This window comes from Hippocampus comes, unplaced genomic scaffold, assembly GCF_001891065.2.
Source record: "Hippocampus comes isolate QL1 unplaced genomic scaffold, H_comes_QL1_v1.1 scaffold14, whole genome shotgun sequence".
Lineage (NCBI taxonomy): Eukaryota > Metazoa > Chordata > Actinopteri > Syngnathiformes > Syngnathidae > Hippocampus > Hippocampus comes.
The window spans coordinates 874,846-900,217 of NW_017805839.1; the positions used below are offsets into that span (position 1 = coordinate 874,846).

General features: G+C 42.7%; 7 protein-coding genes and 1 long non-coding RNA gene across 9 annotated transcripts in view; 6 read left to right on the forward strand and 2 right to left on the reverse strand.

Annotated features, from left to right (window-relative positions):
• LOC109526580 (TOX high mobility group box family member 2-like) overlaps nucleotides 1-16,667 on the reverse strand; it is a 134,737-nt gene extending 118,070 nt beyond the window's left edge. Inside the window, exons 1-3 of one of the 2 annotated variants that reach the window (XM_019887940.1) lie at nucleotides 16,396-16,667; nucleotides 14,940-15,723; nucleotides 13,358-14,820 (exon numbers count right to left, since the gene is read on the reverse strand). In XM_019887940.1, coding sequence (XP_019743499.1) covers nucleotides 14,525-14,820; nucleotides 14,940-15,723; nucleotides 16,396-16,515 — 1,200 coding nt within the window. In that variant the 5' untranslated portion in view covers nucleotides 16,516-16,667 and the 3' untranslated portion in view covers nucleotides 13,358-14,524. Of the gene's footprint in view, nucleotides 1-13,357; nucleotides 14,821-14,939; nucleotides 15,724-16,395 lie in introns of those variants that run through there. The other variant, XM_019887939.1, reaches the window with a different exon arrangement.
• LOC109526605 (uncharacterized) lies at nucleotides 10,775-11,064 on the forward strand. The gene is made up of 2 exons (XR_002170375.1): nucleotides 10,775-10,933; nucleotides 10,979-11,064. It is a non-coding gene; the product is annotated as an uncharacterized LOC109526605 (long non-coding RNA).
• On the forward strand, nucleotides 11,147-12,153 carry LOC109526597 (whey acidic protein-like). The gene is made up of 4 exons (XM_019887964.1): nucleotides 11,147-11,304; nucleotides 11,390-11,533; nucleotides 11,711-11,851; nucleotides 11,950-12,153. Exons 1-4 carry the CDS (start codon nucleotides 11,220-11,222, stop codon nucleotides 12,075-12,077), a joined length of 498 nt encoding a protein of 165 aa, XP_019743523.1. The 5' UTR covers nucleotides 11,147-11,219; the 3' UTR covers nucleotides 12,078-12,153.
• An 826-nt stretch (nucleotides 16,668-17,493) lies between the features above and the next one.
• LOC109526596 (whey acidic protein-like) lies at nucleotides 17,494-18,521 on the forward strand. The gene is made up of 4 exons (XM_019887963.1): nucleotides 17,494-17,679; nucleotides 17,789-17,932; nucleotides 18,094-18,231; nucleotides 18,329-18,521. Exons 1-4 carry the CDS (start codon nucleotides 17,583-17,585, stop codon nucleotides 18,460-18,462), a joined length of 513 nt encoding a protein of 170 aa, XP_019743522.1. The 5' UTR covers nucleotides 17,494-17,582; the 3' UTR covers nucleotides 18,463-18,521.
• Nucleotides 18,522-20,514: 1,993 nt separating this feature from the next.
• Nucleotides 20,515-21,655, forward strand: LOC109526593 (whey acidic protein-like). Its single transcript, XM_019887959.1, has 4 exons — nucleotides 20,515-20,806; nucleotides 20,892-21,035; nucleotides 21,213-21,353; nucleotides 21,452-21,655. The coding sequence occupies exons 1-4, from the start codon at nucleotides 20,557-20,559 to the stop codon at nucleotides 21,577-21,579; spliced, it is 663 nt and encodes a 220-aa protein (XP_019743518.1). The 5' UTR covers nucleotides 20,515-20,556; the 3' UTR covers nucleotides 21,580-21,655.
• pigt (phosphatidylinositol glycan anchor biosynthesis, class T) overlaps nucleotides 21,438-25,372 on the reverse strand; it is a 51,305-nt gene continuing 47,370 nt past the window's right edge. Inside the window, exon 12 of the mRNA XM_019887936.1 lies at nucleotides 21,438-21,964. The gene's annotated coding sequence lies outside the window, so the exon portion shown is untranslated. The remainder of the gene's footprint in view (nucleotides 21,965-25,372) is intronic.
• LOC109526574 (WAP four-disulfide core domain protein 3-like) overlaps nucleotides 24,362-25,372 on the forward strand; it is a 22,298-nt gene continuing 21,287 nt past the window's right edge. Inside the window, exon 1 of the mRNA XM_019887917.1 lies at nucleotides 24,362-24,419. The gene's annotated coding sequence lies outside the window, so the exon portion shown is untranslated. The remainder of the gene's footprint in view (nucleotides 24,420-25,372) is intronic.
• Nucleotides 24,397-25,372, forward strand: LOC109526595 (whey acidic protein-like). Its single transcript, XM_019887962.1, has 4 exons — nucleotides 24,397-24,530; nucleotides 24,640-24,783; nucleotides 24,945-25,082; nucleotides 25,180-25,372. Exons 1-4 carry the CDS (start codon nucleotides 24,434-24,436, stop codon nucleotides 25,311-25,313), a joined length of 513 nt encoding a protein of 170 aa, XP_019743521.1. The 5' UTR covers nucleotides 24,397-24,433; the 3' UTR covers nucleotides 25,314-25,372.

Below are 25,372 nucleotides of genomic sequence, written 5' to 3' on the forward strand. Positions count from 1 at the left end.
CTGGAGCCGCAAAAAAATTAAAAGCCTTATATAAGCCTTACATTGAAGGCAATACATGCTGGTATGAATCTACCTGTATATTAGCTATATTTGCCTACTATCAAAATGACTAAGGTGGCTACAAATACACAATAAGCCTTCACGATTAAATGTTTTTTTTTCCCTGCAATGCATCCTGCAGAGAAGGGGTGCCCAACCATTTTTGACGAGAGATCTACTTTTCGATCAACCAACCTCCTGCGATCGACCCATTACTGCACGCGCGCATACACACGCATGCCATAATGAGCATTAGCCATAATGGCCCCTAAAATGATTGAAGCATGGGATGCACTTTTGCAGCGTTCTGACTATCGTAGCTCACATGTCACGTTTAAAATGCTTCTCTCAGCCATCCACATTCCCATTCTTTGCCAGTACCCTCGGGGAACTGTACATGAAATGCTGTTTTTTTTTTTCACGACAGCCACCTGCCTGGCATCCCGTCCTGCTAATAGAAACGTGTGTCGCAGGCTATGACGCAAATCCTCGTTGACAGAAACGTTGACATGTAATATTTATTCGACACATTTTTAAAGCATTGGAAAACGTTAAGAATGTTTGTGTCATGTTTGTCCTCCTACAGAAACCATATTAAAACAAAAAAATATGTTTCCCTCACCCATCGTTTTCTATTTTCAAACATTTTTCAAAAAGCTCCAAGGTGCCGCCAGGGCGGCGATAAAGAGCCGCATGCGGCTCTGGAGCCGTGGGTTGCCGACCCCCGCACTGAGCATACCTTCATGAATTAAAAAAAAAAAAGTGACACTTCATTGACAAGTTATACAAAAATGTCACATTATATTTGAATTAGCCGAGTGATTCTCAAAGTGTGGTACCACTCGTGCAAAAGTGGGTTCGCCCTCGTCTCGGAGCAAGACCCAAATGATTAAAGTTGGGGGATCCTTCCACTCTGCTCTGCAAACCAGCTTATCGCCAAAGAGTGAATATGAAGAACGACGTCGGATAAACGAGACAGTCTGTTAAATATGCACTTAAGTGCAACAAGAAATGCTCTCAGTGAAACTAGCTTAAAGGGATATGATAGCTTTAGATATCACAGCCAGTGATGCGGCGTGAACACAGTCGCTGCCTCGGGCCAACACGGTGACGAATGCATTTAGCTGAGATTAAACAGCCTATATATTTAATGTGAAAGCTAGTCATGTTTTACAAGAAAGGGAAAAAAGAAAAAGGAGAGTGCTGAACTTTCTTTGACTGGAGAACAGGTTCTATAAAACGATCAATGTCGACTTTCCCAAAATAAATCTCAAATGTTGATCCGATAACTAACACTGCTAGTAAAGTGTGCATTTTCTTTTTCTTTTTTTTTTTGTTTGCAGTGCATTGCAGGGTAAAGGACCGACACACTGTGTATTTGTGGGATATTGCAGTCGAATGGACCCCTCCAAAAAATAATAAATTCCAGTCTGAGAGCTTGATCTTAGGAAAACACAGCCAAAGGGACACATACACACTATTTATGTGGATTGCATTCAGAAATGTATTCGCAGACACAACATATTAAAAGAAATGGGAGAGAATATTGTGTGCCTTTGCACTTTCTGAATATCGCTGAGAATTGTGTTTGTGGGTCATAAAAGGGGAGGGAGAGCTCTTCCAATCGAAAATGGACATAAACGCCCTGTTCTGAGACTCGATAGAAAAGAGCAGAAAGGAAAACCCGAGTGAAAACACCACTCCGTGTCTCAAGGCTAAATTTACACCGTGCATAAAAAAACGGGATGACATCTTGCAGTTTCATGCTTCATACCCCTAAAAATGCAGCCGCAGTGGCAGCAATATTGACTGAAGGTGTTTTCTGGTAACGTGTACAGGGCGGATGCAAACAATGCTCACGTCGCATTTGACCAAGCTCATTCGCGGAGCATTTTCAGGTCAGTGGCTTTCATTAGATGTAATGGGAAAGGGGGGGTTGGGTGAGTCTGTGAATTATGAATGAAGAACTACTCTGCGCATGATGAGGATGAAGCCGATTATGCAGCCCCTGCTTTCCCTTATTGTCACTCCTCGGCATGATTTCACAATTCAAAACCGGATCACAAAAGTAAGTCGTAATAAAGCACAGCCAGGCGATCTCGAAAACGTTTGATCTGAGGTGGCAGCTACGGGAACGTCAGCGTGATGGGAATCGGTTTGGCGAGAGGAACGTCGAGGATCCATCTGAGAGTGCAAAAACACTCAACAAATGAATTGGTCTTAAATAATGGAATGACACTGCTCGTTTTCTGTATTAGGAGAGAAGGAGAAACTGCCGAATGCAGTATCGTAAGTTTGGCACACATGGCTTAAAAAGTTCACCCGCACAATAAAATCAATTTAACTCTTTCATTCCACAAGACGTACTTTTACGTCTTTTTAAAATTAGGCCCCGCCTACCAAGGACGTACTTGTATGTCTAAGTCTTTTTTTTTTTGCGTCATAGAGAGGAGGAGGGTCTGATGCAATCTGTGAATGAGAATAAGCCGTTTACATTGTAAATCATGTAAAAAAGCGACCAGTAGGTGGCAGTGGTGCCTCATGTGATTGAAATGCATGCTTTTACAAAAAGCTCTTTTTCTCCATTTTTTGCCCAGGAATCGCCATTTTCGTGAAACTTAGCCATTTTGTAATGCCGATTGCTGAAGAATGGAAAAAGATAGCAACAAAAACTTTTTCTGCTGAAAGAAGAGAGTCCAAACTTTATTTTGGTAGGCTCCATGTTTAAATAGCATTAGAACCAAATATTCTGTGGGCCTTGCAAGATCAGTCAAAATCCAGTAAAACGCTGGGATTGAGGGGGTTGCTCCAGTGAAAATGGCTGGGATTGAATGAGTTAAGGTATTATTATTGTAAGTTGAGGGGTTCGTTGTTTTTCATGGATGGACTTTACGAACGGCAAAAACAGAGATGGAATCCTTTGAATGCAGTTTTATTGAAAAGCTAAATAAAAGACGTCTGCACCGCAGCACGATCGAGAACGCACTCTTCGCAACTAAAATCACTTCCTGCTTTGTCTTACTTCAACAGCCAATCAGAATCTATCAATATAAAAACGTATCGAAGCAATTATTCAACAACAGGATGCAATTCAGGTCATCTTAACATGAAATAATATGATGCGCTCAAATGTAAAATGATCATTAATAATATAAACTGACCTTATCATCGTCGTCATCTGCGCTGCTCAACTCAACTGCCATTATTGTGAGTTGGGTTGAATCCAAACCGCACTTTGGCACGCTAATCTCCTCAAAGTATGCTGAATGGTTAATTATTTTTGACAGGCCAATGCTGTATCAATTTGAATCTTGACTCGAGCTGCAGTCTGATACCTCACAAGGTTAGGAAGGCAAGGAGCTAAAGCGCCTTCGCGCAGGGGCAAGATGTAAACGAAACATATGGATCTGCGCCACATTTTTGGACCTATACCAAAATGGAATAGTTTTACTCTGCAACCCCCCCCCCCCCCCCACACACACACACACACACATATACACACCACCCATCCCCCCAAGGAAGGTGGTATTTGCATAACTTTGCCAAGAGTAAGAAAAACATACAATCCGCACAGAAAATATAATCACCTTTGCTTCTGGTAATAATTAAGACATCAAGCGCTTTTCCTTTTGCCTTTGGGACATTTTGTCTTTCAAGTGCTAAAAGACAGAAACATGGAAAGAATGATGAAGAGTTGAATACGACTGTGGATTATTCCAAAATATGTCTCCAGTGTGATACATAAACAGAGTTGTAACCATTGTCAAGCGTGAAACTGCAGCCGATCTTGGGAAACTTGAGCTCGGGTGAGTATTCAAAGGATAAAATTTGCCTTTTGCTTTTGTTTTTGTGCGACAAGAGCAGCAGGCGACCCGAAAATGGCAAAGAGAAATAAAAACGGCTGGAAGATTCTATTTTTATTCGAAAAGGAATTTTAAAATTATTATTAATATTAAAGTGCTCTACGACGGCACGTTGGACGACTGGTTAGCCGTTAGCGTGTCGTTCTCACAGTGCAGAGGTGCAGGGTTCGATTCCGGCTCCGACCTTCATGTGTGGCGTTCGCATGGTTGTTCATCTCTGTGTGCCCTGCGATTGGCTGGCAACCGGTTCAGGGTGTCCCCCGCCTACTGCCCGAAGACAGCTGGGATAGGCTCCAGCACGCCCGCGACCCTTGTGAGGGTAAGCGGATTAGAAAATGGATGCATGGATGGAAGCGCTCTATAAATAAAGTTGAGTTTGATCCCAGACCCCATTCTTTCCCATGTGGATAAACATGCAATTATGCTGTTGTTGTACTTTGTTGGTGGCTGTTGATAACTTTCTTCGAGCAGATAAAGTCATAGCCGATAAATTCAGACACTGAATCAATTCAATGTTGTCGTCATCAGTGTCGCAATTACTTCATTGTCCCGTTGTTGTAGAAATGTGTTTTAAATACATGAAAACATAAAACCTGCAGCAGCAGCAGCAGCATCGTTAAATGCAAAGTTAAAGGTGAAAGACTCTTTTCAGCCCATTTCTACCTTTCACATATATATCGGAGTCCAATCATCTATTGTAAATCAAGTCCATCGGTGATGCGCACCAATTCCTGGAGTCATGATTATAAAATGTGTCAGTGAGCAGCCACCTGAGCAGGACCTTGATAAGAAATATTGGAACACTTGAGTCTTATCCTGTATACTGCTTCCTCTCTGCCATGATGGTTGAGGCGAAAGACGGAGAGGAGAAGTGAGGAAGGGAAGGGAGGGTTATGGAAAAGAGAAATGAGGTTGAGCTCTGATGAGGATGAAAAGTGAAGAGAGGAGGACGGGGAGGAGGTTTGGAGGAGGAGGGTGGGGTAAGAATAAAAGGGGGAAGGGACTATGAGGAGGGAAGGTAGATGGAGAGAACGGCTGCTGAGAGGGGTCTAACTCTGGCATAAAAGTAAATTCAAATGCATTATTCATGGCGCTGTGTGTCGAAATATCATTTGCGTGTGCTGTGTTGACTCATGGCTCGTAAAATGAGAAGGACATGAAAAGAAAGAAAGGAAGGCAAAGGAGGAAATAAACAACTCAGGATGCTTCCTCTCTTCCTGCCCCCCCCAAAAAAAGAGCCTTGCTGTGCTCTCTGTCAACTTATTAGGCATCAATTATTTATTGCATTTTCTGTTTATTATTCTTTATGTGTAGAAAATAAGCAGAGAACGTCTAAAGTCCGCCTTCAAAGTTTACAGGTGTAAAAAGAGGGCAGGGGAGGCTTTGGATGTGGCGCTAATACAGCAGGGGAAAGAAATCACTCCTCACTTTGGTATTGATTCTAAAATCTAAACACACTATGAAGAGGAGGATGCATTTCCCTCTTCTTAATCAGTCCCAGTTGTTCTCTCTTTAAATCTGAATTTATCTGGGCAAAATCTGGGCCAAGATAATTCGCAATGAGTCAGACATACAGTGCTACAGTTTCTTTTTTGGGGGGGTTGTGGGCTGTAAGTTAGTATACAGTACTGGTCTAGGCTTTTTCACCAAATTGATATTTTCAATGCTAAAATGTCATTCTTAAGGGTACGTTTTCAGTTTTACTGTTGTGCTGCAAAAAAAAAGGGGGGGGCACAAGCTTGATTTTTTTTTAAATGTCTACATGATGTCATTCATGTGCATGGCATGGCAGAATATTCCGTTTTAGTGGTTGAATGTTACAATTGGGTTATTTCTGACTTCTCAGAGGCTCGGTTTTGACTAGGAAACTAAGTAAATACATTTTGGAAATGTATCACTACTGTTGAAAATGCGAAAACTTTTGAGAGCTCACGGAAAAGATGAGAGCGTCCACAGTAAAGCAATTCATGACGCTTGGCTGGTCTCTGAGACAAACGATGACATGTGGCTTGATAGATATGTTAAGCACTGTAGATGTTTTATTTCCTGTATAATGAAAGTTGTCACAATTGCACAATGACTAGCATCGGGACTGCAGCTTTCCCCCCCCCCCGATGGAGTACAAGTCTTACATCGGCACCACAGCGACTCCTGCGGGTGAAGAGCAGGATGACAGCTTCGTGCTTCTCTGGTACTGTCTTGACTCGACTGTACTGTATTTGCAAATGTGCGCCCCGCCTTTTGGAGATAGACCATCACAAGGGGTGTGGATAAAAACAAATAAGACTAATGAACTCAAAGAACGAAACAATACAAACAATAATAGATTCGAAATCAAACAGTTAAGATGTGTGAGTGAATTGTACTCGCAAATATATCACGTTGACCACAGGAGGAATTAAAGCAACAGTAACAATTTTTTTTGGGGAGTGATCTTCACTTGCTTCTTGTTTGCAGTTTTTACAGTCTTCGCTGACTGAATCAAGATCAGGCGACTGTCTTGGTCACTTCAAAAGTATTCAATTCGTTTTCTTGCAAATTGTAAATAATTATTGAGAATGATCATTTGAGTTGGTGCAATCTGTTTGCATGGGGTTTGGCGAATGGTCATGAAAATGAAAAGACCCAACAGCTTTCGGTGGAGTTAGAGCTTATTCTCTTGTGCGAGTGCAGCTTTATCAGTTCTGGATAATATGACAAGTGCTGTGTATAATAATCTATATAACATTCTAATAGGAGATAGGAGGCTTGCCCCAGCAACGCCATCGCTTCAAGCAAAGGAAAAAGGAGGGTGGGGGGAGGGGGGGGAGTTTGACTGCTCCTAGTGTGTAGGGTTGGCATTCTCCATAGGTCAGCTCTCTGATCGACCCCACACACTTCCCACTATCCCACCCCTCACCCTTTGGCAGATGGGAAAGGCTCCGGATAAGCAGTATGACATATCCAACCATGTCAACTCCAAACGCCAAGGTGAATAATCTTTGCAATTAATGCAGTTGCCGTAGTCACAGAAGAACACTAAATGTGTGCATGTATGCCGTATTCCTTCTTTATTTGTGTATATCGTGTGAAGGTGGAAGCATAAATGACTCGCTCCGCTTCTATTTTCTGATTTATAACAGCGGTGGAAAGCATCATCACAGAATCACTTCATCTTCTCTCTTTTATTACACTACATTTGTTTTCATTTTGCTCCCAAGGCCTGGCTGGCTGAATACATCACGGATCTCCCACGGGGCGACAAGGCCAGCCTCGCCACCACGGGAGACAATTGGATGATGGGGAGGGATTTCGGTGCATGCTTCATCATTAAAAGCATTAGCATTATCTTGACTTTGAAAAAAATTATCGCCCGATGACCATTACTCTCTGTATTAGCGGGGTGAGTCGACATATTGGTGGGGGGCAACGGTCAAGCTTATTGGTCATCATGGCAAAAACGTTTCAGTGACAAATGGAGAGGTTCCCAATGTCAGGCGGCAAGAGGAGCCTTTTTAAATAAAGTTACAAAATGAAAATATAGCAATTCTCTATCTCTCTGTCAGCTACCATTTGGGTGATTTAGATAAGACAAGTCATTTGAGACACTTTTGAAGCCCGAAGCTAGAGTGGATAACAGAATCAGCGGTGCGATTGCTAAGGGTGGAGATGATTTGGCATTCGGGTTTAGCATGCAGAGGTCAACGGCCGGTTAATGCACAACGTAATACATGATTGAGTCAAGCAGCCCGAGGAAGGAGGGGGGGGGGGGTGCTAAGGTCAAAGGTTGGAGTTCAGACTCTTTTGGAGGGGGGGGGTCACTGTGGACACAGTAGCAGCATGAGTCACTGAATTATGCCCATTTGTCTGGTTAGTAATTCGACTTTAGAATGAATGTCTATCAACCATTCACAAGAATGATTTTTTTAAGGCTACAATAGGAACACAAACACGCAATTCTTGGTACCCTTCCCCGAAAGAAAAAGCCACAGTGGTCACTGGAATAACTTGAAAGTGATTGGACTGAAACAACAAAGAGAAAAACAAACTGGAGCTTTTGACAAGTCACAGAAGCTCTGTGTTTGCAGACGTAAATATGAAGAATCCGAAGAAAAAGAGCACCTTACCTACCCTGACACACAAAGGAGGCTCGGTCCTGTTCTGGGCTACTTTGCTGCATCCGCCACCGGGTAGCTTTAAACAAATAACATCATCTCAAGATTGACATGGCACTGGGACCCCAAAAGAGCCAAGAACAGTTTAAGAGCAACACAATGGACTATTCCAAAGATTTGTGATATAAATCATATTCAACATTTGTGGGAGGAGCTTAAACATGCTGTCAGGAGCAGTTTGCCAAAATAGCTGTCGACAGGTGCACAAGTCTCACATGAGAGTGACAGAAATCGCCTGATTGTAGCGCTTGCCCCAAAAGGATGTGCAGCAAGATATGAAGTTTAGGGTATGATCTTTTTTTGGCAAGGCCAGTTTCATACATGCCTTGTTATTGTCAGTTTTAGTCATTTTGTGGGTCGAAAAACTGTTCCAGACTCGAGACTTTAGCTTTACAGATACCGTGTCTACAGTGCACGCAATTTGAGGTGTGATAGTCACAATAACATGAAGCTAACTGGACTATACTTTCTATGATCCATTACGCAAGTGTTTTCCAACCATATCTTCGGCTTAATTGCAAGTTTCAGATCCGGATCAATAAAAATTTGAGAACTATTTTTTTTCCCCACTTACAGTCTAAACTGCCCTTCTCTACTTCATTCCCATATGCAACGTTGACAGCCAGCCACTGAAACTGATAGCATCTACATCATTTCAAGGACATACAATATCACCCACGAGCCAAGCCTCCTTATATGAATACATAGAGGAAAGGTTTCCAGCTACACTTTTCCATAATTGAATTCCCAAGGACATGGGAGGTGCTGGAGGGGGAGAGAGAGAGGGGGGGGGTAGAAAAGGTTGAAGGGAGGGAGCACAAATGATACATTCCAAAGATTCTGTGTGATGAGTGCACAAAAGAAAACCACATATAAAGACCTCAAAACCATTAAATTATGATGTCGTATTCAATCATCGGAATTGTACATAAGACACCTTGGAAGAGTCAACTATATTATAATAAATGTGATTAGGTTAAAATAAATAAATAAAACTTTACCAAAAAAAGCCCAGGCTGGCTACTGAGCTCTGAGCTTGCAAGAAGCAGTGCATTTAGACATCCAAATTGCATGGCCTTTACTCCCCTGGGGTTAATGTTACTTGTCTGCTCACTGCACCGAGCATAATAACCGAGTAGACTGAGTGTGTTTGATGGTTTGGGTGTACCTGTCAATCAATTCAAATCCAGCCAGAATAGATTTGCATAGATACATTGCAGCGGCATCTATGGAAGATGATGCAGATGTGTTTCAGGAAAATACGTCACTGCAGTTATCAGATACTGATCCTTTGAAACATCCATCCGTCCATTTTCTAATCTGCTTATCCTCACAAGGGTCACGGCCTTGCCAGAGCCGATCCCAGCTGTCTTCGGGCAGTAGGCGGGGGACATCCTGAACTGGTTGCCAACCAATTGCAGGGCACATAGAGACGAACAACCATTCACATTCACACTTACACCTAGGAACAATTTAGAGTGCTCCATTAACCTGCCATGCATGTTTTTTTTTTGGAATGTGGGAGGAAACCGGAGTACCCAGAGAAAACCTACGCAGGCATGGGGAGAACATGACAATTCTGCACAGGAAGGCCGAAGCCGGAATCTAACCGTGCACTCCTGCACTGTGAGGCCGATTAAAACAAACTGGCTCTTTAAAAATGTGACTTTTATTTATTTCCGCTTATTTATGAAACTGAAATGAAAAGAAGTGGAAAACGTATCGAAATTATGCAAGTGAACTGATATTGAAGGTGAGGCAGCCTCCAATGGCTTTAAGTGGGACCTTTTCTATTGCAGGTCGGCATCATGCAATGATACGACAGCGCCCTCTGTCGGTTGGTGATGAGAATATACTCACACAAAACGGACGCTTCATTAGGTATACCCCACCATGTAATGACGTCCATTACGCTCTATTTTATCCCTCCAAGTGTTCCCAAAACAGTACGTTTGGTATAAAAGTGATGAGCACGTTCGTGAGGCTGCTCCGGCCGTCTCGTGTGACGTTTGCGTTCTTGGGTTTCTTCCCACATTCCAAAAATATTCTTGTTGAGTGATGGTGAATGTTGTCGACTTCAGCCCGACATAGTGAGGACAAGCGGGATGGAAGATCAACAAGACTTGCTGTAGATTTTTATTGATGGACTTTCTTCTTCAGGGCACATTGACAAGATAATTCATTAAGTACACTTGAACAAATCTAATGGGGCATACATCTGTATTCAATCATGTGTCATTTATCTAAATAGGTTGGTTAGAATATTAAAAACAGGAGTGGAGACTATCACCAGGTGTAAAATTTTGAGGTGATTCTACTTTGTCATCAATTACGAATATGACACTGTGGTTTTAAAACTTTTTATTAAAAATGTGTGCTTTTAAATTAATCTGAGCTGCGTAATCAACCCTGATGTTAAAATGACAACACAGGAGGGAGAAACCATGACATGTCATCACATTTGGTACAGTAACCAGAAACGCCATTTGAACAAGTACCTCAAGGGGCCTGTGCCATAGTTTAAGAAAAACCTCTGTGGACACGTGGCTGACACACGATAAAATCATTCACTCCTGTTTTACGTGACACTATCAAAGACATTTAACAAGATGTTCGAAATGATAGTTTGCAGTTGTGGGCCATGATGCACGGCGGCCTGCCACACCTTTAGATGATATTTTTAGGTTGATCTTCCTTCACAGTATACATTTTAAATAGCCATCATACAATGGCAAATTTCAAAATAGGAGTTCGATTCATGAATGGATGACTAAAATATCCTGATTCAATCAGAATTGGCATTCAAACAGCTCCCATCACGCTGTACACATTTTGACACCGAGCGATTGAACAGTACTCAAGGATGTTCTCAGAAAGGTGGCGGCTAACTGAGCTTATCGAGTCTCATCAATAAAGGTATAGAAGTGGATCTCCTCGGAAATGACATACATAAATAAATAACCAAACGCATACTGTGAATTTTGACATTTAGTTAGTTCCTTGCGAGAGGAATGTTGTGCAAAAACAACCGAAGCACTGAACAGCTGGACATTTCAGATTTCAAAGTTCAGACATGGTCCAAATAGCATCCTCTTCAGGGCGACACACCTGCAAGTCGTGTTTGTCCCAACAGAGGGAATCAAGAGCACATTCGCATACAAGCATGGACAAGTACGCTGTTTGTGCGTTGGTTTTCGCGCTCGGTGCATTTGTGCAATTTCATCCGGTTTTTACTCAGGATTCTCCCAGTAAGTTCTTGATCATTTTCTTTGCCATTTAAAAACATGACACTCTTGGATGATTCAAGATGTTTTGTTTTGTTCTTTCACTCAGAGATTCACCCAAAACCAGGCGAATGTTCCCGTCGTGCTTTACTTGCACCATCAAAAAGGGGATGTGTGAGTGACCAAGACTGCCCTGGGGACCACAAGTGTTGCGTCTTCGACTGTGAAGATGTCTGCGTCGCTCCTTCTTTCAGTACGAATTACAAACTTGTTTCCCTTTTGGAAGTCAATCAGACTTTTGTGCTTCTCTGCGACACACCCGTCCAACACATTTTATTTGTGTGGCGCTTACACAGCAGCTGTAGCTGTAACAACGCGGGTTTACAGAACATTTCATTAAAACCTGCTCATTTCAGGATCTGATTTTCAGATAAGCCAGGAGTGTGTCCAGATACGACAGGGCAGTTAGGGTATTGTGCCTTCCTCTGCTTTGATGACAGAGACTGTTCCGACGAGTTGAAATGCTGCCGCAACGGATGTGCAGGATACAATTGCATGCCACCTTTCCAAGGTTAGCTTAAGTGACTTTTCACTACCCTGTGGTCGCATTGCTCCCTTGGGTATGTTTTGCTCTGTAACCCTGCCCTCTTTTGTGTTTTGGTGTGTCAGTGAAGCCGGGCCGCTGCCCTCTGCACCAAGGAACGTGTGCAGAGAATTGCTTCCATGACGGTCAGTGTGCAGGTGACCAGAAATGCTGCCAGACAGCCTGTGGTCTCGCCTGTTCTCAGCCCCTCTGAGTTGACAACAATCAACTTCATGACAAAAATATTTTCCTTCAAAATGTGCCCTGGCTAAAATAAAGGTTGGAAAACATTACAGGTGTGTGTATGTTTGCAGAAACTTAATTGTCCCTACGACAGCAAAGACGGTCTGTTGTGATCTCGGCTTGGGCAGGAATGAGCTCAGAAATTCTGCTTACCTGCTTGCTTATGCTTGACCACGACAGGATCCTGTCCTCCATCTATTTTCAATCCAAGTGTGTTAACATGTCCTCAAGTGACACACACAATCATAAAGCTGCGCTGTTCAAGGTTGGGGAGAAGCAGTCTAATGTTCATGGCACAAAAGATCCGCAACTGCATGCATGTCTAATTCCACAAAAAAAAAAAAAAATGTTTTTTTTGAATGATTTTGCTGGTTGCATGTGAATGCTGAGAGATGATGTCACAAGGTGAAAAACAAAAGTAAGAAATTAATTTGACCGTGCTAGTAATGACATGACACACGCCATTGACTTTGTTTTTATTTACAGTAGTTCATCCATCCATCCAGTTTGTAATCCGCTTCCTCTCTCAAGGGTCGCGGGGGGTGCCACCCAATCGCAGGGCACACATTTATGAACAACCGTCCGCGCTCACCCTCACACCTAGGGACAATTTGGAGTTTTCAATCAGCCTGCCATGCATGTTTTTTTTTTTTTTTTTGGAATGTGGGAGGAAACCGGAGTACCCAGAGAAAACCTACGCAGGCATGGGGAGAACATGCAAATTCTGCACAGGAAGGCCGGAGCCGGAATCTAACCGTGCACTCCTGCACTGTGAGGCCGATTAAAACAAACTGGCTATTTAAAAATGTGACTTTTATTTATTTGCGCTTATTTATGAAACTGAAATGAAAAGAAGTGGAAAACGTATCGAAATTATGCAAGTGAACTGATATTGAAGGTGAGGCAGCCTCCAATGGCTTTAAGTGGGACCTTTTCTATTGCAGGTCGGCATCATGCAATGATACGACAGCGCCCTCTGTCGGTTGGTGATGAGAATATACTCACACAAAACGGACGCTTCATTAGGTATACCCCACCATGTAATGACGTCCATTACGCTCTATTTTATCCCTCCAAGTGTTCCCAAAACAGTACGTTTGGTATAAAAGTGATGAGCACGTTCGTGAGGCTGCTCCGGCCGTCTCGTGTGACGTTTGCGTTCTTGGGTTTCTTCCCACATTCCAAAAATATTCTTGTCGAGTGATGGTGAATGTTGTCGACTTCAGCCCGACATAGTGAGGACAAGCGGGATGGAAGATCAACAAGACTTGCTGTAGATTTTTATTGATGGACTTTCTTCTTCAGGGCACATTGACAAGATAATTCATTAAGTACACTTGAACAAATCTAATGGGGCATACATCTGTATTCCATCATGTGTCATTTATCTAAATAGGTTGGTTAGAATATTAAAAACAGGAGTGGAGACTATCACCAGGTGTAGAATTTTGAGGTGATTCTACTTTGTCATCAATTACGAATATGACACTGTGGTTTTAAAACTTTTTATTAAAAATGTGTGCTTTTAAATTAATCTGAGCTGCGTAATCAACCCTGATGTTAAAATGACAACACAGGAGGGAGAAACCATGACATGTCATCACATTTGGTACAGTAACCAGAAACGCCATTTGAACAAGTACCTCAAGGGGCCTGTGCCATAGTTTAAGAAAAACCTCTGTGGACACGTGGCTGACACACGATAAAATCATTCACTCCTGTTTTACGTGACACTATCAAAGACATTTAACAAGATGTTCGAAATGATAGTTTGCAGTTGTGGGCCATGATGCACGGCGGCCTGCCACACCTTTAGATGATATTTTTAGGTTGATCTTCCTTCACAGTATACATTTTAAATAGCCATCATACAATGGCAAATTTCAAAATAGGAGTTCGATTCATGAATGGATGACTAAAATATCCTGATTCAATCAGAATTGGCATTCAAACAGCTCCCATCACGCTGTACACATTTTGACACCGAGCGATTGAACAGTACTCAAGGATGTTCTCAGAAAGGTGGCGGCTAACTGAGCTTATCGAGTCTCATCAATAAAGGTATAGAAGTGGATCTCCTCGGAAATGACATACATAAATAAATAACCAAACGCATACTGTGAATTTTGACATTTAGTTAGTTCCTTGCGAGAGGAATGTTGTGCAAAAACAACCGAAGCACTGAACAGCTGGACATTTCAGATTTCAAAGTTCAGACATGGTCCAAATAAGTTCCGCTGGTAAGGGTAGAGTGCATTTTAGGTTCATCCCGAAATTTCACGCGAAAGCCTAAGATCCTTACATTTTTGTGAGTCATCTGTGCATCCTGTGATGCTTTGGCGACGGGCCCGGCAAGTAGTGTTCCTTCAGGAGAGGCGCTGGTTTATGCGGCATGTAAAATGGATGGATGGATGACATTCACTGATTGTCCCCGCTAAAGTACTGCAGCAATGCGGTTCTAATACCAGGCCCTTGTGCGGTACAGTCCATAGGGGAAGTCTGACCAGGTGGACTTTCAGGCTGCGCCTCCTGGAAATCGTCACCATGTTCTTCACAAATGTTATGCAGTACACAGCAGGCAACAGCCATTTCCCTGGCGAGCTCCACTTTGCAGTCCAGTTTCTTCGTGAGGCATCTCCATCGACCTTTCAATCTCCCGAGGGCTGCTTCTAAAATGGACCTCGCACGGTTCAGTCGGGAGTTGTAGGCGACTTGTTCCGGAGTAGGATCTGATTTTCAGATAAGCCAGGAGTGTGTCCAGATACGACAGGGCAGTTAGGGTATTGTGCCTTCCTCTGCTTTGATGACAGAGACTGTTCCGACGAGTTGAAATGCTGCGGAGTCAGGTCTTCCGTGTCGCAGAAGGGTGTCATGAGCCACTCCTCCGCGGGGTACGATGGGCCACCAATGAGGTAATGGCCAACATCACGGCCCGAGATGTCGACTTTGTTTTGACCCAACAATTGCCCGTCGCTTAGAAGCTCCCACAACGGTGACTGCTGTAGCACTGCGGCGTCACACGCACTCCCCGGAGAGTCAACACATATGTCCCAAAAGTGTCCTTTTCCATCCACAACCGTTTGGAGAATGACAGAGTATCCGCCTTTCTGGTTTCTGTAGTGTTGGGGGTTCTCATTCGGAATCGCTATGAGAATGTGGCAAGCACCGAGTACACCCACACATTGTGGTGTTCCCCAAATGCCGTGAAACAAGGTGGACATCTCCACCAATTTGTCAGCATCGGGGCATCTGATGTGGATGGGAAGGAGTAGCTTAGTGACCGCGATGCAGAAGTCTCGCACACACAAGTACACGGTGCTCAGGCCCACCCCAAAGAGACGACTAATGGTCTTGTAGCCACCGCCGTTGGCGAGCTTCCAAACGGCAATCGCGACTCTCTTTTCAAAAGGGATCGAGGGACGGAAATTTGTGTCCCTTCTCCCCATGGCACGTCTCACCCGACCGCAGATGTACTCAAAGGTCTTCCTGGATAAATGGAAATTCTGCTGGAACTGCGAAGGGCTGAAATCCGGAACAACGTGGTCCCACCAGTGCCGAGAACGCGGACGCATCCACACAGAAGGTGGCGCTCGCCTTGATATGAGCCACAACAGCACCTGTAAATTCGAGTTGTCCCAAGACAAACAATAACTGCAGCTGTAATAAAGTGATTCTGAGACACCATTAAAAAGACATTGTCCATCCCGCTTGATGATAAAATAACAGATTAAGTTCCATTTATTATTGTGTTTTTTTTCTTGACCAACTGGCAAAGCAGTTAAACGAGCTGGAATAATGTTCATGTGGGTAAACTCTAACGTAAGCATTGATTTACAACCTTATTATTAGAGTAATGCTAAAATTTTATTCGTAATAGAAAAAATTAATTAGTATCCAAATAAAATGTAACTTGATTTCATCGTAAAGGATTTATTCGGCAATGTTTATTTAACACATTTTAAGGTTCCTTAGTATTTGTTGGGGGGGGAAACAGCAACATAATAAATTGACAAATTAAATACAATTCTGTATGTTGCGAAAAGTATCCCAATAATGGTTGAGCTGGACAAATCAAATGATATGATGGTTCATGACTTCCCTTTTTTGAAGGGTTGAGCCCTCGAAAAATCATATTAATGGTTCACTTTTAAAACAAAGACGAGGCCTAATTAACGCACACGTTAACCAGCTGTGGACTGACGATTCACGGGGACATGAAGATTTGAGACTTTGAGAGAGATCGGGAAAATAGGTCGCAGTGTTCATCATAACAATACTATCAAACTTACCTTCTTCCTGTTACGTAATCTCTGTTGATGCATGTCACGGAGAAACTGAAGAAGTCGATGACGGGTTCCAATATAAGCTCGCAAAGTCAGAAGCAATATTTGCACATATTCCTTCTCCATTGCGATTGTGTTTCTTCTTTCTTCCGGTATAGTTGGCAACCAGGGTCCGTGCGCATTACCGCCACCTTAAGTTAATATTTCTGCTTTCGTGTTCTTGTTCCCTATTGGGGAGGGAAGTTCCTATTTGGACACGTGACGTGTTTCGCACAGACGCGGAAATATGTACGATAACCCCTTAGGCACCAAATTGGACGTTGATGAGTTGCCATATTGCGTGTGTAAAAGTGGAACATTCGACAAAGATACATCCTTAATTTCTGAATTTCTTGGAGGCAAAACAAATGTTTTACAGTCATTTGGTTAGATTGTATGGGTTTAAGACATCACAACATTTTACGAAGACAATTTGCTCACTTTATGACTCGATAATTGAGCCGACCTGTGTGACGTCATGCACATTGTTATGATCCAGTGGAGAAAGGATATTGAGTCTCTCTTTTATCGGTAACTGCTTCAAACAAGGTGTATGCAGGAATAGTTATCAAGTCAGTTGTTATTGTCAAATATGCTCTATGTGCAACATAAAGCACAAATGAAATAACTTTCCTCTCTCAACCACAGTGCAAACATGTAGTTATGATTATATTGTGCGTGTTTTATGTTGTGCTGTATTGTTTGTGTTATTTTATGTGAAATGCTCTGTAAAGCGCTTTGGTACAGCTGCAGCTCTTGACAAAGCGCTATCCAAATATATGTCCCGTTTAATACCTTGAAAAAATCGTGAATAAGTTTTCTTTAGTGGTTACTATAACTAATTTGATGTAAATAACTAAATAAGACGATTAATCGGGATCTGGATTTAGATCTGACCAACCAATCGATCCTGAAAAGGATTACTATTTATCTTAAACAGGATATGTAGGAAGATCTTAAATCTGATTGCTACGGGGCCACACATACAGAGTTAATGATTTCATGAGAAAAAAATAGCTTTTAGAACATATTCCGACAGAATGTGATTGTATCGTACAGGCACAGGGACCCAGCATCCTCTTCCAGGGCGACCCCAGTCTGAAAGTCGTGTTTGTCCTAACGGGGGGAAAACAAGAGCACATTCTTGTCCAAGTATGGATAAGTACACAGTTTGTGCGTTGGTTATAGCGCTCGGTGCATTTGTGCAGTTCAAGATTGTTTTTACTCAGAATTCCCGAAACAATTTGACAGGTAAGACCTTTATCATTTTCCTTGCCGTTTTTACTCATTTCAAAACATCTGTTTCGAGTTTACGCTCTCGTCTAATTCAGTATTTTCTTGTTTTGATTTTTTTCCTCAGAGATTCGGCCGAAAGCGGGCCGATGCCCTCGTCTTCTGAAAGTGGTGCCATCACGCAAGGGCTGCGCGTGTGATCAAGACTGCCCTGAGAACCACAAGTGTTGCGTCTTTGACTGTGGAGCTGCCTGCGTCCCTCCTTCTTTAAGTACGATTTTCCCATCATGGAAGTTTATCACACTTAAGTGCTACTCTGGAACACACCCTCCCGTACAATTTATTTATATGGCGCTTTCGCTGTAGCTGTAACAACGCGGGGTTTACAGAACATTTCATTAAAACCTGCTCATTTCGGGATCTGATTTTCAGATAAACCAGGAGTGTGTCCGCGTCGAAAGTGGGGCTATGGGCAGTGTGCCGAGTTTTGCTATGACGACAGTGACTGTCCCAATGAGGAGAAATGCTGCTCCAACGGATGCGGACACGAGTGCACGGTCCCTTACAAAGGTTAGCTTAAGAGTTTTTAGTGCCCCGTGGCCGCATTGGTCCGTTTGGTACTTTTTTGCTTTGTAACCATGCAATCTTTTGTGTTTTGGTATGTCAGTGAAGCCGGGCCGTTGCGCTCTGCCCCAAGGAACTCCCATGTGTGCAGAGTACTGCTACCATGATGGTCAATGTCCAGAGGAGCAGAAATGCTGCAGGACAACCTGCGGTCACGCCTGCAGTAAGCCCTGCTGAGTTGACTACAATCAACTTCATGACAAAAATACAGAAGGAGACAGGAGAGTGTTTTTTTTTTAATATACATTTTCCTTCAACGTGGTTACAGGGTACATCAAAAGTATTCAGATCATACAAATTTTGGTATTTAGCTCAAATTATTTCCTGTTTGCTATTTTTTAAAAATAAATGTGCTACAAATGAGAAATGTGTTGCACGATTACTTCCCGAAGTATGCCATCAATGAAAACATGTTTACAGGAATGTTGCAACACTCCAACGTGATAGTATCTGCTTTACACATTGGACCAGCACATCTCATAACATCTTCAACACAGCGATCACTGCTTTTCATCAATTACACGGGCACATCAGCATATTAATCACACAGCTATCTGAAGCCTGCTCTTTATGAAACACTTGAAGAGGAAACCATTTGCAGCTGATCTCCCCTGCAACTCCCTTCTACATGGTGACCTCTTGTGTTTGTCTGCCCCATTGGAGTTTGCTTGTACAGTCCAGTCTAGTCCATAAATGAGGGCAGTCAGAGAGAAGTAATCCAGCTCCCACATTGATGCACTCTCCAAAATGTGACCCTCTTTTCCTCAGGTCATCATAAAAATGGTCATCTGATCACTGTAAACATATTTTGCCTCTCACACAGGTAGCACAATAAGAAAGAGATTTTTTTTTCTGTCTAACATCTGGCGAACTAAGAACTTAGTGGTGTGGTCAAAGTGTGCAAGCCAACATTTTGGATGTGCAATCAACCTGGAAGATGCATTACCGTAATTCAAATGGCAAGTGGGTAAAAAATAGAAGCAGGCCGCTCACAATACATGTGTTTTGTTTTTAATTTTAATGTAATGGAAAGATGAATTCCAAAAAACAGAATAAGATGACAGCAGTGAAAATACTGTCATGTTTTGGTTGACCTTATATATACACAGGACATCCACTTCATTAAGTACAACATAAGTACATGAAAAAAATAATAAAGCTGACTTGACTTGGCATATACACAATCTTTCAGTGTACAGTCTTATTTTATGTGCAAGAAGTCTCACAATTGATTGATGCTGCCAGAGATGTCATATGGGTACTCAATGTTTATTTATTAAAACAAGAAGAGGGAGAAAAGTTCCATCAGAAAGCACATTTGGTGCAAAACTTGCCAAATAAATCATACAAGTGACTCACTGTGGGAACCCCTGATGGGATGAGACAAAAGTTACAGCAACTGAATAAAATGTGAAGTCTGTTGTGCATGTTTTGAAAAAGTTCAGCTGATTAGTTGCAGCCCTCAAACGACTGCCGCCGTCTTCCTGTCAGGCTATCGCTCCATGAATGGGCAGTCATAGTCAGTACTTTGCATGTAGCTTGCCTGGCCAAATAAAAGCTGAATACATATCACCATAAGTGCAAAAAGTAAAAGAGAGCTTGATTGGTAGAGAGTCCCAGACGACGGTATTGCTTTTCACAAATGCATACTAAACAGCAGTGCAAACAAAAGGATAACTGCAAATAAATAAAGCATCAACCATTTTGCCAAGGCAAACAAACTCCGTTGTGTCGCAGTAATGCACATGAAGACCAAGTGCTCAATGTATCCACTCGTGCAGTGATTCCCAATAATTGGACAATTTCACTTAATTGGTCCAGAATTTATTTATTGAAGAAGAAGAATGTGGTGTTTTTGTCTGGTGACAGGCTGAACAATTAAAATGCTCTTCCACCAGATGGCAGAAAGTGCAATTGACATGCGAACCAACTTGTTGCCATTCACACAGCAGAAAAAAAAAACTTTGTGCGCAACTCAATGGGCCCAGATGAATTTCACATTGAAAAAATAAATTTGTGAATAAATGGAGACACGATCATCATTTCAATGTAGCTATTTTTTGTGACATTTTGTCTGATTGTAAGCAGTGATATTTTTTCACGTTGTTTTAGAGCAGGCATGTGTGAACCAAAACTCTAAATTGTTCCTAGGGGTGTGTGTGTGTGTGCGTGTGCCAATGGTTGTATGTATCTGTGTGCCCTGCAGTTGGCTGGCAGCCAGCTCAGGGTGGCCCCCGCCTACTGCCAGAAGGCAGCTGGGAAGGCTCCAGCATGCCCCGCAACCCACTTGAGGATCAAGTTGATCATCAAAAGGATGAACGGATGGATGTGATTGTATCGTACAGGCACAAGGACCCAGCATCCTCTTCAGGGCGACACACCTGCAAGTCGTGTTTGTCCCAACAGAGGGAATCAAGAGCACATTCGCATACAAGCATGGACAAGTACGCTGTTTGTGCGTTGGTTTTCGCGCTCGGTGCATTTGTGCAATTTCATCCGGTTTTTACTCAGGATTCTCCCAGTAAGTTCTTGATCATTTTCTTTGCCATTTAAAAACATGACACTCTTGGATGATTCAAGATGTTTTGTTTTGTTCTTTCACTCAGAGATTCACCCAAAACCAGGCGAATGTTCCCGTCGTGCTTTACTTGCACCATCAAAAAGCGGATGTGTGAGTGACCAAGACTGCCCTGGGGACCACAAGTGTTGCGTCTTCGACTGTGAAGATGTCTGCGTCGCTCCTTCTTTCAGTACGAATTACAAACTTGTTTCCCTTTTGGAAGTCAATCAGACTTTTGTGCTTCTCTGCGACACACCCGTCCAACACATTTTATTTGTGTGGCGCTTACACAGCAGCTGTAGCTGTAACAACGCGGGTTTACAGAACATTTCATTAAAACCTGCTCATTTCAGGATCTGATTTTCAGATAAGCCAGGAGTGTGTCCAGATACGACAGGGCAGTTAGGGTATTGTGCCTTCCTCTGCTTTGATGACAGAGACTGTTCCGACGAGTTGAAATGCTGCCGCAACGGATGTGCAGGATACAATTGCATGCCACCTTTCCAAGGTTAGCTTAAGTGACTTTTCACTACCCTGTGGTCGCATTGCTCCCTTGGGTATGTTTTGCTCTGTAACCCTGCCCTCTTTTGTGTTTTGGTGTGTCAGTGAAGCCGGGCCGCTGCCCTCTGCACCAAGGAACGTGTGCAGAGAATTGCTTCCATGACGGTCAGTGTGCAGGTGACCAGAAATGCTGCCAGACAGCCTGTGGTCTCGCCTGTTCTCAGCCCCTCTGAGTTGACAACAATCAACTTCATGACAAAAATATTTTCCTTCAAAATGTGCCCTGGCTAAAATAAAGGTTGGAAAACATTACAGGTGTGTGTATGTTTGCAGAAACTTAATTGTCCCTACGACAGCAAAGACGGTCTGTTGTGATCTCGGCTTGGGCAGGAATGAGCTCAGAAATTCTGCTTACCTGCTTGCTTATGCTTGACCACGACAGGATCCTGTCCTCCATCTATTTTCAATCCAAGTGTGTTAACATGTCCTCAAGTGACACACACAATCGTGGAAACTTGTATTCCAAATAAATATAAAAAAATAAAATACAAAATAAAAATCAATCAGTTCCTCCCTGAATAGGGCTCATTTATCAGTGGCTTTAACTAAAGGAACAGAGTAGAGCGGGCATGTCGCCGCATTTTCCGAATTACGTTGGCAATGCGTTTGGCCACTCCCGGCCTTGGCTCCCCTATCTGGAAATTGCGCGTGAGCAGGTTGAAGAGGGATCCATAACCCACAGCCCCTACAATGCAGTTCAGACCGATGACATTATAAGGCATGCTAAAGTCTGGTGTGGGCAGGTTGACCAGCAGAGGTTCTGTGTAGAGGTGCGCAAAGTAGCTGGATTCTTTTTTGCTGGGGAAGCCGGAGGCAGACACGACTTCTGACTTTGTAGAGTCAGAAATCCGGCATAATACTGGATTATTATGCCGGATATAATACTAAACTGTTGAAAAAAGAGGGCATTCGTGTGTGTGTGTGTGCGCGTGCGCGTGCGTGTGTGTGCACGCGGGTGTACCGGTATGCATATGTATGCATGTGCACAGTTATTAAATCTCACACAAGTGCAACAGCAAAAGACCCTTGAAGTGGAATTAATTTATCATGTCCTTCACAGGATGAATCCATGGCAACAATGCTCGGTACAAGGGAATTGACAACAGAGGACCTAAACATCAAAGAGAAAAATTAGTCCGATTTTTAAAAAATGCATATCCAGTCTGCAACACTGTTGAATAAACAAACGTGATGGTGGGGGGTGGGGGGGGGGGTTGAAAGCTAGTTAATAGCTTGCCAAAGTTAACTTCCCACGAATCTGTTAAACTGACTTTAATCAGTTTTCTATACTGTTGTGATTATCACTGAAGTGTTTGGTGCGGCCCACGGAGTTTTTCTGAAGAGCAGGTGTGACCAGTGACCACACGCCAGGAATGGCATCGCTCATCACGTGGCCAACAATTATGTCGATGCGTCTGGCAGCACTCACTCATGTTATCGAATGTAATTGTTTCTTCCCATCATAACCATCGCGCACAATCATCTCTAAATATAACGTGGTGTAGTTAAAAATGTTAACAAAGTTAAATTTTTTTTAACTTAATAACACTTTTAAAAAAGCATTATTTCTACCTAAAATAATGCTTCCTCAAAATAGAGCCTGATCAAAATTGTAAGCCAAAATGATGAGCAAAGAGCCGACCTGTGTGACGTCATGCACATTGTTATGATCCAGTGGAGAAAGGATATTGAGTCTCTCTTTTATCGGTAACTGCTTCAAACAAGGTGTATGCAGGAATAGTTATCAAGTCAGTTGTTATTGTCAAATATGCTCTATGTGCAACATAAAGCACAAATGAAATAACTTTCCTCTCTCAACCACAGTGCAAACATGTAGTTATGATTATATTGTGCGTGTTTTATGTTGTGCTGTATTGTTTGTGTTATTTTATGTGAAATGCTCTGTTAAGCCAAAATGATGAGCAAATGTTGATTAACCCCTGAGGCACCAAATTGGACGTTGATGAGTCGCCATTTTGTGTGTGGAAAAGTGGAATATTCGACAAACATGAATCGTTATTTTCTGTTTTGGAGACGAAGCAACTGTTTGGCAGTCATTTGGTGAGATTGTACAGGATTAAGACTGAACAAAAAGTTTTAATTGTACGGTATCTGGCAATGATTATAATCACAACATTTTTCGAAGACAATTTGCTCACTTTATGACTCAATAATTCTTGTGTAATGTCAAATTTAGTTTGGAGCAGACGTTTGTGACGTGCTCTGTAAAGCGCTTTGGTACAGCTGCAGCTCTTGACAAAGCGCTATCCAAATATATGTCCCGTTTAATACCTTGAAAAAATCGTGAATAAGTTTTCTTTAGTGGTTACTATAACTAATTTGATGTAAATAACTAAATAAGACGATTAATCGGGATCTGGATTTAGATCTGACCAACCAATCGATCCTGAAAAGGATTACTATTTATCTTAAACAGGATATGTAGGAAGATCTTAAATCTGATTGCTACGGGGCCACACATAATTTTTCATGACGTCTCTACTCCACTGGAGAATGAAGACTGACTCACCTCTTTTATCTATAACTGCTTCAAACAAGGTACAGTATATGCAGGAATAGTTACGATTCTATTGTTGTCTGTGTTTTATGTTATCATGTATTATTTATTATTTTTTTTTTTTTATGTGAAATGGTCTGTAAAGCCCTTTGTTACAGCTGGAGCTGTTGAGAAAGTGTGGCCGGGTGTTGACTGGTGAGCGTATTGGCCTCACAGTGCAGAAGTGCAGGGTTCCATTCCAGCTCTGGCTCCTCTGTGGCGTTTGCATGCCCTCCCCCTGCCTTTTCCTTCCACATTCCAAAAAAATGCATGGCAGGTCAATTAATGGAACATTCTAAATTGTGCCTCGTGTGAGTTTGACTGCGGATGGTTGTTAGTTTATGGGTGCCCGGTGATTGGCTGGCAACCAGTTCAGTGTGTCCCCCGCGCATCCTCTTCCAGGGCGACCCCAGTCTGAAAGTCGTGTTTGTCCTAACGGGGGGAAAACAAGAGCACATTCTTGTCCAAGTATGGATAAGTACACAGTTTGTGCGTTGGTTATAGCGCTCGGTGCATTTGTGCAGTTCAAGATTGTTTTTACTCAGAATTCCCGAAACAATTTGACAGGTAAGACCTTTATCATTTTCCTTGCCGTTTTTACTCATTTCAAAACATCTGTTTCGAGTTTACGCTCTCGTCTAATTCAGTATTTTCTTGTTTTGATTTTTTTCCTCAGAGATTCGGCCGAAAGCGGGCCGATGCCCTCGTCTTCTGAAAGTGGTGCCATCACGCAAGGGCTGCGCGTGTGATCAAGACTGCCCTGAGAACCACAAGTGTTGCGTCTTTGACTGTGGAGCTGCCTGCGTCCCTCCTTCTTTAAGTACGATTTTCCCATCATGAAAGTTTATCACACTTAAGTGCTACTCTGGAACACACCCTCCCGTACAATTTATTTATATGGCGCTTTCGCTGTAGCTGTAACAACGCGGGGTTTACAGAACATTTCATTAAAACCTGCTCATTTCGGGATCTGATTTTCAGATAAACCAGGAGTGTGTCCGCGTCGAAAGTGGGGCTATGGGCAGTGTGCCGAGTTTTGCTATGACGACAGTGACTGTCCCAATGAGGAGAAATGCTGCTCCAACGGATGCGGACACGAGTGCACGGTCCCTTACAAAGGTTAGCTTAAGAGTTTTTAGTGCCCCGTGGCCGCATTGGTCCGTTTGGTACTTTTTTGCTTTGTAACCATGCAATCTTTTGTGTTTTGGTATGTCAGTGAAGCCGGGCCGTTGCGCTCTGCCCCAAGGAACTCCCATGTGTGCAGAGTACTGCTACCATGATGGTCAATGTCCAGAGGAGCAGAAATGCTGCAGGACAACCTGCGGTCACGCCTGCAGTAAGCCCTGCTGAGTTGACTACAATCAACTTCATGACAAAAATACAGAAGGAGACAGGAGAGTGTTTTTTTT

What these genes read in the sequence shown, in the direction of transcription:
- LOC109526597 (XM_019887964.1), top strand. Translation starts at nt 11,220, where the DNA reads ATGGACAAGTACGCTGTTTGTGCGTTGGTTTTCGCGCTCGGTGCATTT. An exon ending in TTTTACTCAGGATTCTCCCA is followed by an intron (nt 11,305 to 11,389) that starts GTAAGTTCTTGA and finishes TCTTTCACTCAG; the next exon opens with AGATTCACCCAAAACCAGGC. An exon ending in TTGCATGCCACCTTTCCAAG is followed by an intron (nt 11,852 to 11,949) that starts GTTAGCTTAAGT and finishes TTGGTGTGTCAG; the next exon opens with TGAAGCCGGGCCGCTGCCCT.
- LOC109526595 (XM_019887962.1), top strand. Translation starts at nt 24,434, where the DNA reads ATGGATAAGTACACAGTTTGTGCGTTGGTTATAGCGCTCGGTGCATTT. An exon ending in CTGCGTCCCTCCTTCTTTAA is followed by an intron (nt 24,784 to 24,944) that starts GTACGATTTTCC and finishes TCTGATTTTCAG; the next exon opens with ATAAACCAGGAGTGTGTCCG. An exon ending in GTGCACGGTCCCTTACAAAG is followed by an intron (nt 25,083 to 25,179) that starts GTTAGCTTAAGA and finishes TTGGTATGTCAG; the next exon opens with TGAAGCCGGGCCGTTGCGCT.
- LOC109526596 (XM_019887963.1), top strand. Translation starts at nt 17,583, where the DNA reads ATGGATAAGTACACAGTTTGTGCGTTGGTTATAGCGCTCGGTGCATTT. An exon ending in TTCCCGAAACAATTTGACAG is followed by an intron (nt 17,680 to 17,788) that starts GTAAGACCTTTA and finishes TTTTTTCCTCAG; the next exon opens with AGATTCGGCCGAAAGCGGGC. An exon ending in CTGCGTCCCTCCTTCTTTAA is followed by an intron (nt 17,933 to 18,093) that starts GTACGATTTTCC and finishes TCTGATTTTCAG; the next exon opens with ATAAACCAGGAGTGTGTCCG.
- LOC109526593 (XM_019887959.1), top strand. Translation starts at nt 20,557, where the DNA reads ATGCCCCGCAACCCACTTGAGGATCAAGTTGATCATCAAAAGGATGAA. An exon ending in TTTTACTCAGGATTCTCCCA is followed by an intron (nt 20,807 to 20,891) that starts GTAAGTTCTTGA and finishes TCTTTCACTCAG; the next exon opens with AGATTCACCCAAAACCAGGC. An exon ending in CTGCGTCGCTCCTTCTTTCA is followed by an intron (nt 21,036 to 21,212) that starts GTACGAATTACA and finishes TCTGATTTTCAG; the next exon opens with ATAAGCCAGGAGTGTGTCCA.